The sequence below is a fragment of the Myotis brandtii genome, unplaced genomic scaffold (genome assembly GCF_000412655.1).
Source record: "Myotis brandtii unplaced genomic scaffold, ASM41265v1 scaffold44, whole genome shotgun sequence".
In the NCBI taxonomy this organism is placed as follows: domain Eukaryota; kingdom Metazoa; phylum Chordata; class Mammalia; order Chiroptera; family Vespertilionidae; genus Myotis; species Myotis brandtii.
The window spans coordinates 3,585,601-3,599,253 of record NW_005366833.1 but is presented as its reverse complement, the minus strand read 5'-3'; the positions used below and the strand labels follow the sequence as shown (position 1 = coordinate 3,599,253).

Genomic DNA, 13,653 nt, shown 5'->3' with positions numbered 1-13,653 from the left:
TTTTTCCTACAAGTGGTATATGATACCAGTTGGTAATGCAGGTTATCCCTCTTAAGTCAGAACCTATTCAGAACTACCAGGCTTTTAAATAGACCTTACTTTGGACTGCTCAGTGTAGGGCAAGCGTGTTAAATAAACGAGGCATGCGGCCCACCGGTCGCAAGTTTGACATGCTTAGTGTAGGGTCTAAACACACTGGTGAGACTTCTGGAGTCAGTCCGCAGCGTTCCCTTCATAGACATTTCTGTCACTGGGTCTTGATGGGCACACCTTGCATCTCCTGAACTCCCGATTGCCGCCTAGGTATGAGACAACTTCAAGTGATGATTCCAGCTCAGAGGAAAGCTCTTCTTCCGAGTCAGAGGATGAGTGTGATGTCATTGAGTACCCTCCCGAGGAAGAGGAGGAGGACGAGGAGGACGAAGACACTCGGGGAACGGCGGCAGGGCACCATGCAGTTGATGTGGAAGGTTGCAGGTCCGCCGGGGTGGAAGATGAAATGCAGGTTCAAGAATGTGAACCTGAGAAGGTGGAAATCAGAGAGAGGTGTGGTACATTCCCCTCCCCTCCCTTCAACCCTCCCACGTTTAATGTACTTTGGCAATAGAGTTGGCCGTTTAGGAGATTTTGCAATTGTATCCATTTGTTTATTAGTCTTTCCAATCTCCAAAGGAAAGCTAAACTTGATCTGTTCCTCAGAGATGCATACATCTTGTCATGATATTGATAAGTACCAGTGTAGAAGAAGGTGATCACTCTCAGATCTCTTACAGTAGCAAAGAGAACGGCTTGATGTTTTTGTTCACCTTTATTTCCTTCAACTTTAAGTATTTGTCATCTAATTGTGTACTTGGAGCCACCATCCACAGAGCTATTAGCGCCTCTAAGGTTTCTATTGTTTGAACAACTCACCTTGTATTTAAAGGCATGTTAGAATGCTTTGTGTCAGCACATTTCTTTTAAGGTTTTAGATTTTACCATTAGTCATTTATCTTTTTTTTGTAAATATATTTTATTGATTTTTTACAGAGAGGAAGGGAGAGAGATAGTTAGAAACATCGATGAGAGAGAAACATCGATCAGCTGCCTCCTACACACCTCCTACTGGGGATGTGCCCGCAACCAGGGTACATGCCCTTGACCAGAATCAAACCTGGGACCCCTCAGTCCGCAGGCCAACGCTCTATCCACTGAGCCAAACCGGTTATGGCTAGTCATTTATCTTGATACACTTCTCAGTACTGTTCTCACAGGAGCGTTGTGTGTGAGAGGGACAGTTTTTTGGCCTCAACCAAAGATCACATTTACTGTAAAGATGATGTAACCAGTCACAAGTCTATTTTTGGTTGTGCACTGAGTGATTGGGAACACTACAAGAATGGTTTTTGGAAATATCATAAACAGCAGCTGAAATATCAAGTAAACACTGGTTGGCTGAAACATGCACATAAAATGTAGTAAATTTTAAAGATTTAGTAAATACAGCATCAGTGCCTATAAAACAAGAGAGAATGAACAGATGGAAATTTCAGTGTGGTTTTTCACTATGTGATGTAATAAATAGAACATTTTAGAAAGCTTACCTTTTTTAAAATTTGGCAAGTGAAAGCTTAACTGTATTAAGACAAGGTAAGTACTTTTAGTTTATATGTCCAAGTATTTTCAAATGGCGCAATGTCTTGTCATCTGATTTTTTAACAGCTTTATTGAGATATAATGTATATATCATATGTCCTCTGATTTTTAAGTTTACACTTCACGTGGGTTCAACAAACACATCCTGGGTCACCAAATGTGAGTTCAGACGTGTGGTTTACTGGTCGGTGTAATGGGTATGTGGTAATTCAGGCCTCTTCAACCCCATAAGAATAAGAAATACTTTTAAGAACTCAGAACAAAAGGAATGAAAAATATCCAAATGTTCTTCTACAATAATGTCATACAATTCAAACTGATGAGGCCTAAAGCTACTCTCATGAAAAGCCGTGATCTCTGGTTGGAGGCATTAGCTCTGTATCATAGCATCAGCCCTTGGCCAGCTAGGGACGCCTGGACTACCTCCAGGGAAGCACCTTGTACCGAGCAATGAGCTTGGCTCGGCGTGGGGCCTCTTGTCTGTTAAAGTGTTACAGAGTTTGAGATAAAAATGCCTTTCCTTTTATGGCCAATTGTGAGCTTCTTTCTTTTTATTTTCCCCCCTTTCAGGTATGAATTAAGTGAAAAGATGTTGTCCGCATGCAACTTACTGAAAAATAACATAAATGACCCCAAAGCTTTGACCAGCAAGGATATGGTGAGTCTGGTCTACAGTCACTGTCCCCAGTCTGTGCACAGTGCTGAGTGGACACCCTGGTCACGGCAGCTGTGGCCTGTCCCTGAGTTGTTGTTGCCAGCATGCTTGCCTCCGGGCTATTTCTAGCCTGTGTGGGCAGGGCGAGCATCCTGCTGCCCCGCTCCCTGGGTCACACTGTGAGCCGTTCCCGGAGGCCCAATCTCACATATCCTCCTCGACCCTGTACTTTTCCCGGGGGTGGTGCATCTGTGAGGCATACTTGCACGTGGAAGGCAGGGCTGATTGCAGTCACTCGGCACCTTTCTGCAAGTTCTGCTTCTACTTACAAAACCTTGTGATCCAGGTAGCAGCATCCCAGACATTTTTTTTACATTAGCATATGTGTGGGGTTTTTTTGTTTTTTTGTTTTTTTTTAAAGAAAAAACCTATCTGGGCTACGGTCAGCATTCCTTTCAATTATGAAACTGCATATTATGTTCCGGTGTGGAATGCAGCCTGCCACTATTTTTAAACTTAGAAATAACTGCACTGTCGTCATCCCACAGTTTGAGAGATTCAGAAGCAAACAGCAGAGAGGCTGATGGTTGCCGTAGTGAGCGCGAGTGGCAGATGTGGGACAGAGCCGCGTTCCCGTGGCAGTGGTGAATCCGACCCATTGCCAAGTCTGTCGCCCTCTCATGCGTTGGTGAGGTCGATGTGTGGCTGCTTTCCTAGGTCAGATCAGCCCTCGTGTTGACAGCTCTATTCAGTGCGCTGAGAAAATGTAGTTTTTTGTGTTGTTTTAGATAGTAATGCGCAGCTGAATCTTTGCATTTTAGCATTAGATTTAATAGGAAGTTTTATGCTGGTTAACTTAAGTCAGCAGCTAGTGCGAGAGTTGATTTATAAGCCTCACAGCATTAGAGAGTTATGAAACCAAAATGTTAGGGCTAGAAGGGATTTAAGGAATTATCTAACCTTGGAGAGGCAACTAGATTTCCTTCCTGTACAACAAGCACAATCTGAAGAACTGGTGGTGACTGTCACAGGCGTGAGAAGTGCATGGGCGTGTGCCTACGAGGCCTCTCTATTCTGGTTCATCCTGCTTTAACCGAGGCCCAAAAGATTATAAGTCTTGTCTAGAGTGGCAGCTACTAGTTAGTGCTGGGGCTAGATTATACCTGTCTTGAGTACAGTTCATGTTTTTTTGTTTTGTTGTTGTTGTGGTTGTGGTTGTTTTTAATAGGATATTAAAATATTTGTTTCTTTTTTTCTTTAATATATTTTATTGATTTTTTACAGAGGGGAAGGGAGAGGGATAGAGAGTTAGAAACATCGATGAGAGAGAAACATCAATCAGCTGCCTCATGCACACCCCCTACTGGGGATGTGCCTGCAACCAAGGTACATGCCCTTGACCAGAATCCAACCTGGGACCCTTCAGTCTGCAGTCCGACACTCTATCCACTGAGCCAAACCGGTTAGGGCTTTTGTTTTTATCCAAACTAAATCACATAACCTTAGTATATGGTATTTAAAAAAAAAAAAAAGGATGGTGTCATCTCATATTTGTGTATGCTGCTACGGAGACTTAAACTTCATCAGAGCCAGCCAAGTCCTGACATTCAGTCAGTGTGCTGAAAGGAGCGTGGCAGTGATGTTTACGGAAGGAAATACTCCATAAAATTCCTGGCCGAGGGGCGGACATGGAACTACATGCTGAACTCTATCAGTGATGCACTAAATGCCGGTCTGAACCTTGGTCACAGATAGCGAAACCATGAAACATCACTACAGTGTTACTATTTCCCACTAGGTTTAAATTGAACTTAAAACTGGTGCTTTCAGGCCCCTGACTTTTTAGCCATAATATATTTTTTCTTTAATCTGGCTCAGCCTACTAGGCCATGTGGTCTTCCGGGAAGTCTTCACATTTCTGCGACCCCAGATTGCCAAGCATAGTGTCAGGCACACATTCCGTGATCGGTACATTTTTGTTCATTGAATATTTCTTTAGTGCAAAAGTGTTTAAAGTATTGTGCTGTGAAAAGTAGTGGACATGTGAATGGTCACAATGTCAGGGGCCATATCACCCTATAGGACACTGGATATTTAGCAGTAACAGAGCTAGGATAACCAGAGGACATAATTCCCCTTCCTTCCGTGTTATAACGCCAAAGAAATAGAAATCTGAATATGTAAAAGAGGGAGGGGGGGAAAGAAAGAAAAGAGGGAGCAGAAAAATAGAAAAAAAAATAGAAGAATTATCTCTTGGCCACGACCCCTTTCAAAGAGTGACCAAAAATATGGTTGAATGGGCTAAAACTGAATCATCAGTGGCAAGAAGATAGAGATGGAAGCTCTACAATCTCAACTTTCCTATAGAAAGAGGACTTCTTGGGTTCTGTTTCTTTTGACATAGACTTTCCATCTTTCTTTGATATATTTTTAATCTTGTAAAGAGAAGCAAAGCACAGATGAATGGTACACTCGTATGAAAGAGGGCCCGTGAAAAAAGTGTAGTTGTCCCCATCACCAGCACTGGCTGTGATCCGTCTACCTTGAACTTCATGCGGTGCAAGTTTGACCTGCTCATCCATGAAGAACATGTCATGTGTCCACACCCAAAGCGGGGAGGCGAGTGGGGCTGATGACCAAAAGCAGATGATCCTCCTGGGAAATGTAATTTGTCCCAGATCTGCTTTTTCCTCCCTTTCTGTGACTGAACATGTCTTTAATATTGGCGTGGGGATTGAGCTGGCTACGTGCTTATGGTCTCCCAGCCTCACGCTGTGGAGATGTTGAAGGAGCTGAGCAGCATAATTAAGTGTGGGTTAAGTAATTCCTTCTGTCCCAATTACTATGAAAGTCATTTGCACGGCCAGCATAACTGCATAATGTTCATAGTTCCGTAATAACTAGAGCCAGGCCTCAGAGTTTTACCTGTATTGCTTCAGTCATTCTCGCCACCAACACTGTGGAGGGAAGGTATGTTTATTGTCCCCATTTTGCAGACGAGGACACTGAGGCACAGGATGAGTGTCTTCCCCAGGGTCTTAAACAGCCCCTATGGAGCAGAGCCAGAATGTGAACTCTCGTACAGGGCTCTGTGGCCTCTTAGAGAAGTCAGAATATGTTTGAGTTTAGAATCAGGAGGGATGATGATCCATGTGGAAGTTGAGGCCTCTCTCGGGGCTCTGGGTTTCTCTGTTGTTTCTGTGGCCAGTGCTAACGGCATGGGCTTTGGCCATACAAGGCTGGTTCCTTGGGCTTCCAGCTGGGTCCCAGGGAGTCTATAAATAGAAGCACTAACGGCCTCGCCTGGTGTTTTGGCAGCGGTTCTGCCTGAACACCCTGCAGCACGAGTGGTTCCGCGTGTCCAGCCAGAAATCGGCGGTCCCGGCCATGGTGGGGGACTACCTGGCGGCCTTCGCAGCCGTGTCCCCCGAGGTCCTGCGCCATGTCATCAACATGGCAGACGGCAACGGCAACACGGCCCTGCACTACAGCGTGTCGCACTCCAACTTCGAGATCGTCAAGCTGCTCCTGGACGCGGGTACGTGGCCGCGGGCTCCTCTCTCACAGCACCCACCCGGGGTGCTTGGTCAGCGCCTCCATGCTGTGCCATCCTGCAATCCTCCCCATTGCTCCTCCACATGGTGAGGCAGGCAGCGCCTGACTCCTCGTGGGAGGCGTGGCGCGGAAACGAAACAGGGTGACAGACTCCAGATCTGTGTCGAGCGGAGGTTTGGAGGATATTCTTGCTGCAGTTCAGCTGCATGCGAGCGAGTGGTGAGCGAAGGGCATCCCTGGGCCGCCGTTCCCGCTGCTGGAGTCGTGCAAGGGCAGCGGGTTGGCTCCCAGGAGGCTGGGCTGCTCCCTCTGTCCTTGCTCCACGACCTCCAGCCAACTGGCTCAGGGAGGTGTGTGGGGACCAAGCAAAGGCACTGTGATAGATTATGTAGAATCATCCACGTTTCCGCCAAAATACACCCAGTTATTGGAAAATCAGCATAGAGCGAAGGAAGTGTTACTCCTGAATCTGAACCATAGTCGTGAGAATTGTGGAGATTCTGGTTTATAACCGGAACTTGACATCTCAGACTATTGCCAATGGATGTATTAAAGAGGAAGCGAGGGGGTGCTGCTACATAGAAGGGTCCCCTTTGAGAAATTCTGAGCTTTCAACTTGTTATTCAAATGGAGCAGCCCAGTGGTACATATAGTTCCCAAAGCATTTTGATGTATATGTTTATTATTTATTTATTTTATTGTTGACACTATTGCAGATTCCCCCCCATTTTGTCCCCCGCCCCCCAGGCTCATTTTGATTTATTTTTGAAATCCCTATTTCCACTTCTGTGATGTGGCTGACACAGAGTTCACAGTGCCTCGGTGTCATTAATGAACACACAGTGTGGACAGCTGATTTAGAAAATGACTGTAAAGTTGCCCGGTTTTCCTATGCTACTGCTTGACCCAGCAGCCCAACTTTTTCTGCTCTGTTTTGTGGATGTTGGATTAATGCAGGGAAGAAACCAGGCAGATTTGTCCACTTTTCTCTTCAAAGCTTGCTTGTTCCCGGCGTAGGGGCCATGTTAGGATAAAACTGCTTCCGTGTTTCAGGAAGGAATTCCAAGCCGCCTTCCCTTCAGGCTTTCCAGACCGTAAACAGAGCTGGTGATACTGTCAGCCCTAGTTATTGTTTAAACAGAGAAGTGGACAATATCCAGGAAAGCAAAAAACAGGATTACTCCTGAAAGTGATGATTCAACCTAGCCTTGGATATTTTGTGCGGATAAGATATTTTGGTAAATTAAGTGATTTTAGTTAATTCTATTGTTGGATGCCTTTGGTTAATCACTTTTCTGATATATATATGTTTTTATTGATTTTAGAGAGAGAGGAGGGAAAAGGATAGAATCATCGATCAGCTGCCTCCTGTAGGCCCCCTACTGGGCATGCAGCCCTCAACCTGGGCATGTGACCGGGAATCAAACCAGTGACCTCTGGGTTCATGGGTTGACGCTCAACCACTGAACCACACCGTGTGGCTGGGCTGGATTTACTTTTGACTGATCACCATTATAGGCTGAGATTGTGGCTCCATAAAGTGTGTTTGAACTGAACGTCACAGATGCTGAGGAGCCTCACAGAGCACGTCTGCTCACCCGCTTCTCCATCACACAGCCTTTTCCTTTCCTACATTAAAAAATATGCACTATTGTAGATGCCAGATGTCCCTGGTGTACAGTTGTTTCAGAACTCAGGGAACGTCCTCATGGTACCTCCTCCATGTGATGGAAACAGCCTAACATTTTAACTGCATTTGGTCACACACAAGTGTCTTTCCTGCATCCTCCATTCCTTTCATTTTATTAGTGCGGAAGGAATTTAAAAGGCCTGGAGGATAATGTCACCCCAGAAGACCTCTTAGTAATTATAGGAATAGGAAAGGTCTGGTTTATAGGGTCTCTTAGTCCCTGGCAGTTTGGGACTTGACTGCATTTGCTCTCAGACCACAATTCCCGGAGTAGGTGTCGTGTGATTGAAATTATGCTTCTAAGGGCCTCACACACGTCTGATGAGTAAAGCCTGGGCCGGAGAATGAGTCGTGGTTTCATATTCAGATTCCGTACACAATCCTTTACAGATCCTTGTCACTTGTAGCTCTCACTGCCTTCTTCACTCCACAACAGTGATTTCCTAAACACAGATCAATGTCCAATCGCCACATTATAGTTTATCCTTCACAGCAACCATTCCTTAGAAATAACCTCCCAGACAGCCATGCGATTCCAGTTCGGCTGCCAGTTGCAAACAAGACATGTTCTGAAAGCTCATTGTAGCTCCTGGCCTCATGAAATAAAAATAATAATTTTTTTGTGTGACATAAAAACATCCCTCACATTTCCTTCCAAGTCACTCCTGTACTTGTCATTGGGTTCTTCCAAACACCATACCTTCAGTTCCTATTAGGAGATGAATTGTCCCTAAACAAGACTCCTGTCGCTGCAGACGTGTGCAACGTGGATCACCAGAACAAGGCGGGCTACACCCCCATCATGCTGGCAGCCCTGGCCGCCGTGGAAGCGGAGAAGGACATGCGGGTGGTGGAGGAACTCTTTGGCTGTGGGGATGTGAACGCCAAAGCTAGCCAGGTGAGCGCACTTTCTTCCCAGGCTCGTTCGTGTCCGTGCTTGCTAGCACAGCTCTGACCTGCACGGCTTCCCACACCCCCTCCCACCACTGAGCACTCACTCACTGGCCCAGCCCCGAGTCCACGTGGCCACCTGGCAGCCCTAGACGACCCCTAGACAACCAAGCGCACAATGAAATACTGGCCTAAACTTCCCACTGGAAACTTCTCCGTCCTTTGCCTCTGTTTGGAGCCGTGTGCACGGAAACTGTAGGTCAGCCTGCGTATCGGTGACTGCGAGTCCCTGCATCGACCAGGTGACTAGTGTCTGCATGCCGGGTGCCCCTAGTTCAGATGTGTTCATAGTTTGACATGGTTAACCATCTGCTGACTTTCCAGCTCCTTGATATAATGAGACAGAGTCTCCAGGCTAAAGGGAAAAAGTGACTCGATACGTTATGATCTAACATATTAACTTAGCTCATCGCTCATGAGAAGCTGATTGCTCCATGCCTGCCTCCACCCGAATGCTTCCACGTCCATTTTTTCCCCTCTGTCACCACACTCCCTCCTCTCCCCCACTCCACCCCCCGCTCCTCACCCCCAGCACATTTTTTAGCACAGCCCCCCCCCCCATAGGCCACACCCTGCCGGCCCGGTATGCACTTCTGAAGTTCACTGCCATTTCTCTGCGCAGGCAGGACAGACAGCCCTCATGCTGGCGGTCAGCCATGGGCGGATAGACATGGTGAAGGGCCTGCTGGCCTGCGGTGCTGACGTGAACATCCAGGACGATGAGGGTTCCACCGCCCTGATGTGTGCCAGCGAGCACGGGCACGTGGAGATCGTCAAGCTGCTGCTGGCCCAGCCCGGCTGCAACGGCCATCTGGAGGACAACGTGAGCGTCTCCCTGGGGCCGGGGGCCCACAAGGCCAGGGGGGGGTGGAGCTCTGTGAGTGCTGCTTGGCCGGGGGCAGAAAACAAATCCTCCTTGATTCTCCTTGAGGATTTGTGTTGCCACCCAGGCCACCTCTCTTCATGGCCCAGCTTGGCAGCATTTATTGTGTGCCAACTAATACTCCATTAACTAAAGCCAAAGGCCGAGTGATAAATGGACCTCACCCCCAAATTTACTAAAGGAAGGAGGTGCTGGGCAGGCACGAGAACCAGCCTATTAAAGGGGAATGAACAGATTTACAATACAGAATCAGATGTAGGCACTTCTAAGTCCACTGAGAGGACCAGGTCCCCATTCCATTTGGAAATCCGGATTGCCAGCCACTACCAGTTGGGGTTATTGGGTAACTAGAACCGTTATTACTACAGTTAAACACTTTCCCAGGAAAATGAAGTAAAGGCAAGTGTGCCCGTCACCAGGGCCCACGGGAGTGACGTTGCGTCAGCCAGGGGAGCCGGCCGGTCTTGGCTCCCTTCACATCTTTCCACTCCTGCTTGGGCTGGTCCATCAGCACCGTTCTAATCTCCTCTCGCAGGTGCTAAGCTGTCCCCCCTCCCAGATAACCCTTGACTGGGAGCCTCCTAAGGAAAGCTGCTTCTCTCATAGGAACTAACATGTGGGTGGTGACAGGGTTGAAAGGGCCAGAGGTCAGAGAGGTCGGGCTGGGTTGGCTCTGTTTTGAAAAGTTTATCTCTGTGGAGCACAGGTTGGGACCAGAGCTTCCTCTAACTGGAAACACTAAAAAGTGAGAGGGGAAAAAACATCCTTCTTCGCACTGAACCTCAGGTCCCGGTGGGCCCCAGGCAGCAGGAAGAGCAGCCAGTGCGGGGATTGGCAGGCGCGGTGGCTGCACAGGAGCGGAACCGCAGTCCCGCCTCATTCCCTCACCTCCGCCCGAGCAGAGGGAGCATTTCCAACCTGTTCCCTCAAGAACACTGTTCCGTGTGTCTTGGTTTTTGTTGGTTGGCTTTTGCTTCTACTCTCTTTCAGCAAAGAATGGCTTGTGGGTGTAGTAATACGAGGCCCTAGAGCAGCTGTGGGCAAACTACAGCCAAGGGCCGGATCCCGCCCGTTTGAAATGAATAAAATACCCTTTTATGTAATGATGTTTACTTTGAATTTATATTAGTTCACACAAACACTCCATCCATGCTTTTGTTCCGGCCCTCCGGTCCAGTTTAAGAACCCATTGTGGCCCTCGAGTCAAAAAGTTTGCCCACCCCTGCCCTAGAGCCACAGTGACTTCCAGACATCCTGGTCACCAGCTAATCGTCTACTTCCTCATCCTTAAGGGAGTGGGAGGCATCTTTATTCCAATCCTAGACAGAAACTAAGTTGTGGTGTTTTTTGCCTTGATGCTCTTTTATATCCATCTAAATCCCTGCAGTTTTAATAGAAACCAAACATTTTACTGATAATTTTTCTTTCCCATATGTAGTGTTTTCCACATATTTCCATAAGATACATTTCTTTTTTAAAAATTACTTTTATTGAGTTTAGAGAGTGGGGAAGGAGGAAGAGGGGAGGGAGGGATGGAGGGAGAGAGAGAGAGAGAGAGAGCCATCAACTTGTTATTCCACTTATTTGTACGTTCATTGGTTGATTCTTGTATGTGCCCTGATCAGGAATCAAACCTGCAATCTTGGCATATCTGGATGTCACTCTAACCACTTGAGCCACACAGCCAGGACCCCATAAGATACATGGCTGCAAGCCAGCAGGATTCAGTGCTTCTGCATTGATGTTACTCACACATCCCACAGGGTGGTTAGGGATGCAGGACCAGCTCTATCCCCAAGAGGAAAATTAAGAGACCTTAGGCAAGATGTCAACACATACACCATGGTACATGCCTGCTGCTCATTTGTAATTACAAGGGGGGAAAAATATTAAAATATGTTTCTACCTCCATCTCCTACTGTCCCCCGCTGGTGGGCACAGTGATTGAATGAGACTTCTCCATGGGCAGCCTACATTGTCCAGGGCCCACAGTGTGCAGGCCTGTACACTAACCACTGTGAGGCAAAGACAGGGGAACGGGTGACTGTCCTGTTGACTGTGATTTCCTTAGGGTGCGGACTGTGCCTCATTCGTCCTTGTATTCGTAGAGCTTAGCACGTCAAGGTTCAGAAAAGTTCCCTTTTAAAGGACTGAACCAATGGCTAGATTTGGGGGACCATGTCAGTTACTGGAGGGTGTTTTGTTTTGTTACCTCTGGCTGTCTGGACGTCTGAGAAATCCAACCTGGCTCATTCTTTTCATCTTTAAGGATGGCAGCACCGCACTTTCGATCGCTCTGGAAGCAGGACACAAGGACATCGCCGTCCTCCTCTATGCCCACGTCAACTTCGCCAAAGCCCAGTCTCCGGTCAGTGTTGTGCGTTTGGCATTTGTTAGCAGGCTGAAATCCACCAGACAGGTGGGCCCCTTCCTCTGGGAGTTGACGAGAGGGAGTTTTCTGAGGATTCTGAAAATGGAAGTTTTAGCCTGGAACCTAAGACTCCATCACTTTTACCCCGACCCAGAAGGCCAGGAGTGCTAATGGTTAGCACAGCGGAGAAGGGACCCCTGCTTGTCCTCAGGGGACACACACTCTCACACCCTCACATGAAGGGCTTATTCTGGGCAGAATTATTCAAATGGCACATTCCCAGCCAACTAACACATATCGCCATGCTCCCGCCATTTCTTGTAATGCAGATAGTGTGAATAGCAACCTGTGGTCCCAGAATCCACTCTTAGCAGGAAGTCGCCTTCCCAGGGACAGCTGGTCACAGCACTGCTGAGCTCAGCTGGCTCCTGAGCGCCTCCTGCTGGCGGACCTGTGTTCTGTGTTCCAGCTCCCGCTCTGGCTCTGGCTCACCAGTGGTTGTCAACCATGGTGGTCCGAGTTCCTATGTCACAGAGGACACACCTGCCTGAGGTCACATACTAACCCCCATTTTTTTTCCTTTCCTGGACTCTAGGGCACCCCTCGGCTTGGAAGGAAGACATCTCCTGGTCCCACCCACCGAGGTTCTTTTGATTGATTTATGTACAAATAGCCATCCATTTACATGCCACCATTAAGCTGCTAACTGTTCCTGTTGGGGTGACAGATACTGAATGTATGCATATTGTGCCTGAGCTCACCAGCAAACAGGACGCAAAAGGCCAAGGACCGAAGGCTGGAAGCTGTCACGGTGGAAGCTGAGCCAGCAAGAGATTGCCGGCAGGCACCCACCGCCTCCCTCCCGGCCATCTTCCCTCTGTGGAGGGCACACTTGACCCCAGTCGCTGTCGCTGTTGAGTCTCTGCTCCGTTATGAACAGTCGTAGGAAACTGTCACCTGACCTGAGCAGGCAACTTCTGCGCCTTCTCTCCACCCGCCCCCACCACCCCTGCTGAGAGTGTCAGGTTCTCACTGGCACAATGTTTCCAATTTCTCCTCCAGTGTTTATATTGACTGGCGTGGAACGATTGGAAAGCTCTTCAGAAATTCCATTCCAGGATGGTTTTGTTGATGTTTTTTTGTCTGTATTATTCTAAAGCAAGTTGAGGTGACTTTGGTCATCAGCAACTTGGGCCTGGGCTGGTAGGTTTCTGGGTTAAAATGAAAAGATGGAACTCTTAAAAAAGTATAACACGTACAAAAGGAAATCTTTTCAGTTGGTTTTATCTCGGTGGATGTATTATATGACTTTTTATATAAAAGGTATCTATATGAAAGTGACACAGTATTTTCAACTTTTATATTCCATGGTAATAAAAGACATGAAGAACTACATGTAACAGTACCATATTTTTTTATTAATAATTGCACAACTCTATTACCTGATGATAAAGGTTGAATTGTGTTAGAGGAATTGGCTATATATTCGCCTCTAGAGAAACATGGCGTAGTTCTCCACGTTATTTATGGATTCCTTTATACCATGTCACACTTACCATGGTCTTATATGTATTTAAATGTTTGAAGTGCCTTAGACTCTTGCCATATTTTCAAAATAAAATTTCATTAAGCTCTCTGCTTGTCCCTGCTTCATCTCTGACAGCTGTGTGCCCGATGCGATTGACTTGCAGCAGTGGCAGCACCAGCTGACGGATTGCACGGGGAGGCCGAGCGCCCGGCCTGCCGGTCGTGCACTCCGACAACAAAAGACACCTTCTGAGAGCGCCACAGCTCTGCTCAGCACTCAGGTTGCACGTCACGAGTCTGAAATTTAAGACCTCGTTAGGCAAGCAGTTCACCAGACAGGTAATCTCCAAGGGGAGCCGGTGAGCTCGCTCTTCTCACGTGCAGAA

General features: G+C 47.4%; 1 protein-coding gene across 7 annotated transcripts in view; it reads left to right on the top strand.

The window, feature by feature from the left end:
* KANK1 (KN motif and ankyrin repeat domains 1) overlaps positions 1-13,374 on the top strand; it is a 183,969-nt gene extending 170,595 nt beyond the window's left edge. For 6 of the 7 annotated variants that reach the window (XM_005874462.2, XM_014546310.1, XM_014546311.1 and 3 more), the window contains 7 exons: positions 304-546; positions 2,206-2,293; positions 5,609-5,828; positions 8,291-8,433; positions 9,109-9,309; positions 11,639-11,737; positions 12,336-13,374. In XM_005874462.2, coding sequence (XP_005874524.1) covers positions 304-546; positions 2,206-2,293; positions 5,609-5,828; positions 8,291-8,433; positions 9,109-9,309; positions 11,639-11,737; positions 12,336-12,398 — 1,057 coding nt within the window. In that variant the 3' untranslated portion in view covers positions 12,399-13,374. The remainder of the gene's footprint in view (positions 1-303; positions 547-2,205; positions 2,294-5,608; positions 5,829-8,290; positions 8,434-9,108; positions 9,310-11,638; positions 11,738-12,335) is intronic. The other variant, XM_014546312.1, reaches the window with a different exon arrangement.
* Positions 13,375-13,653: the final 279 nt, after the last annotated feature.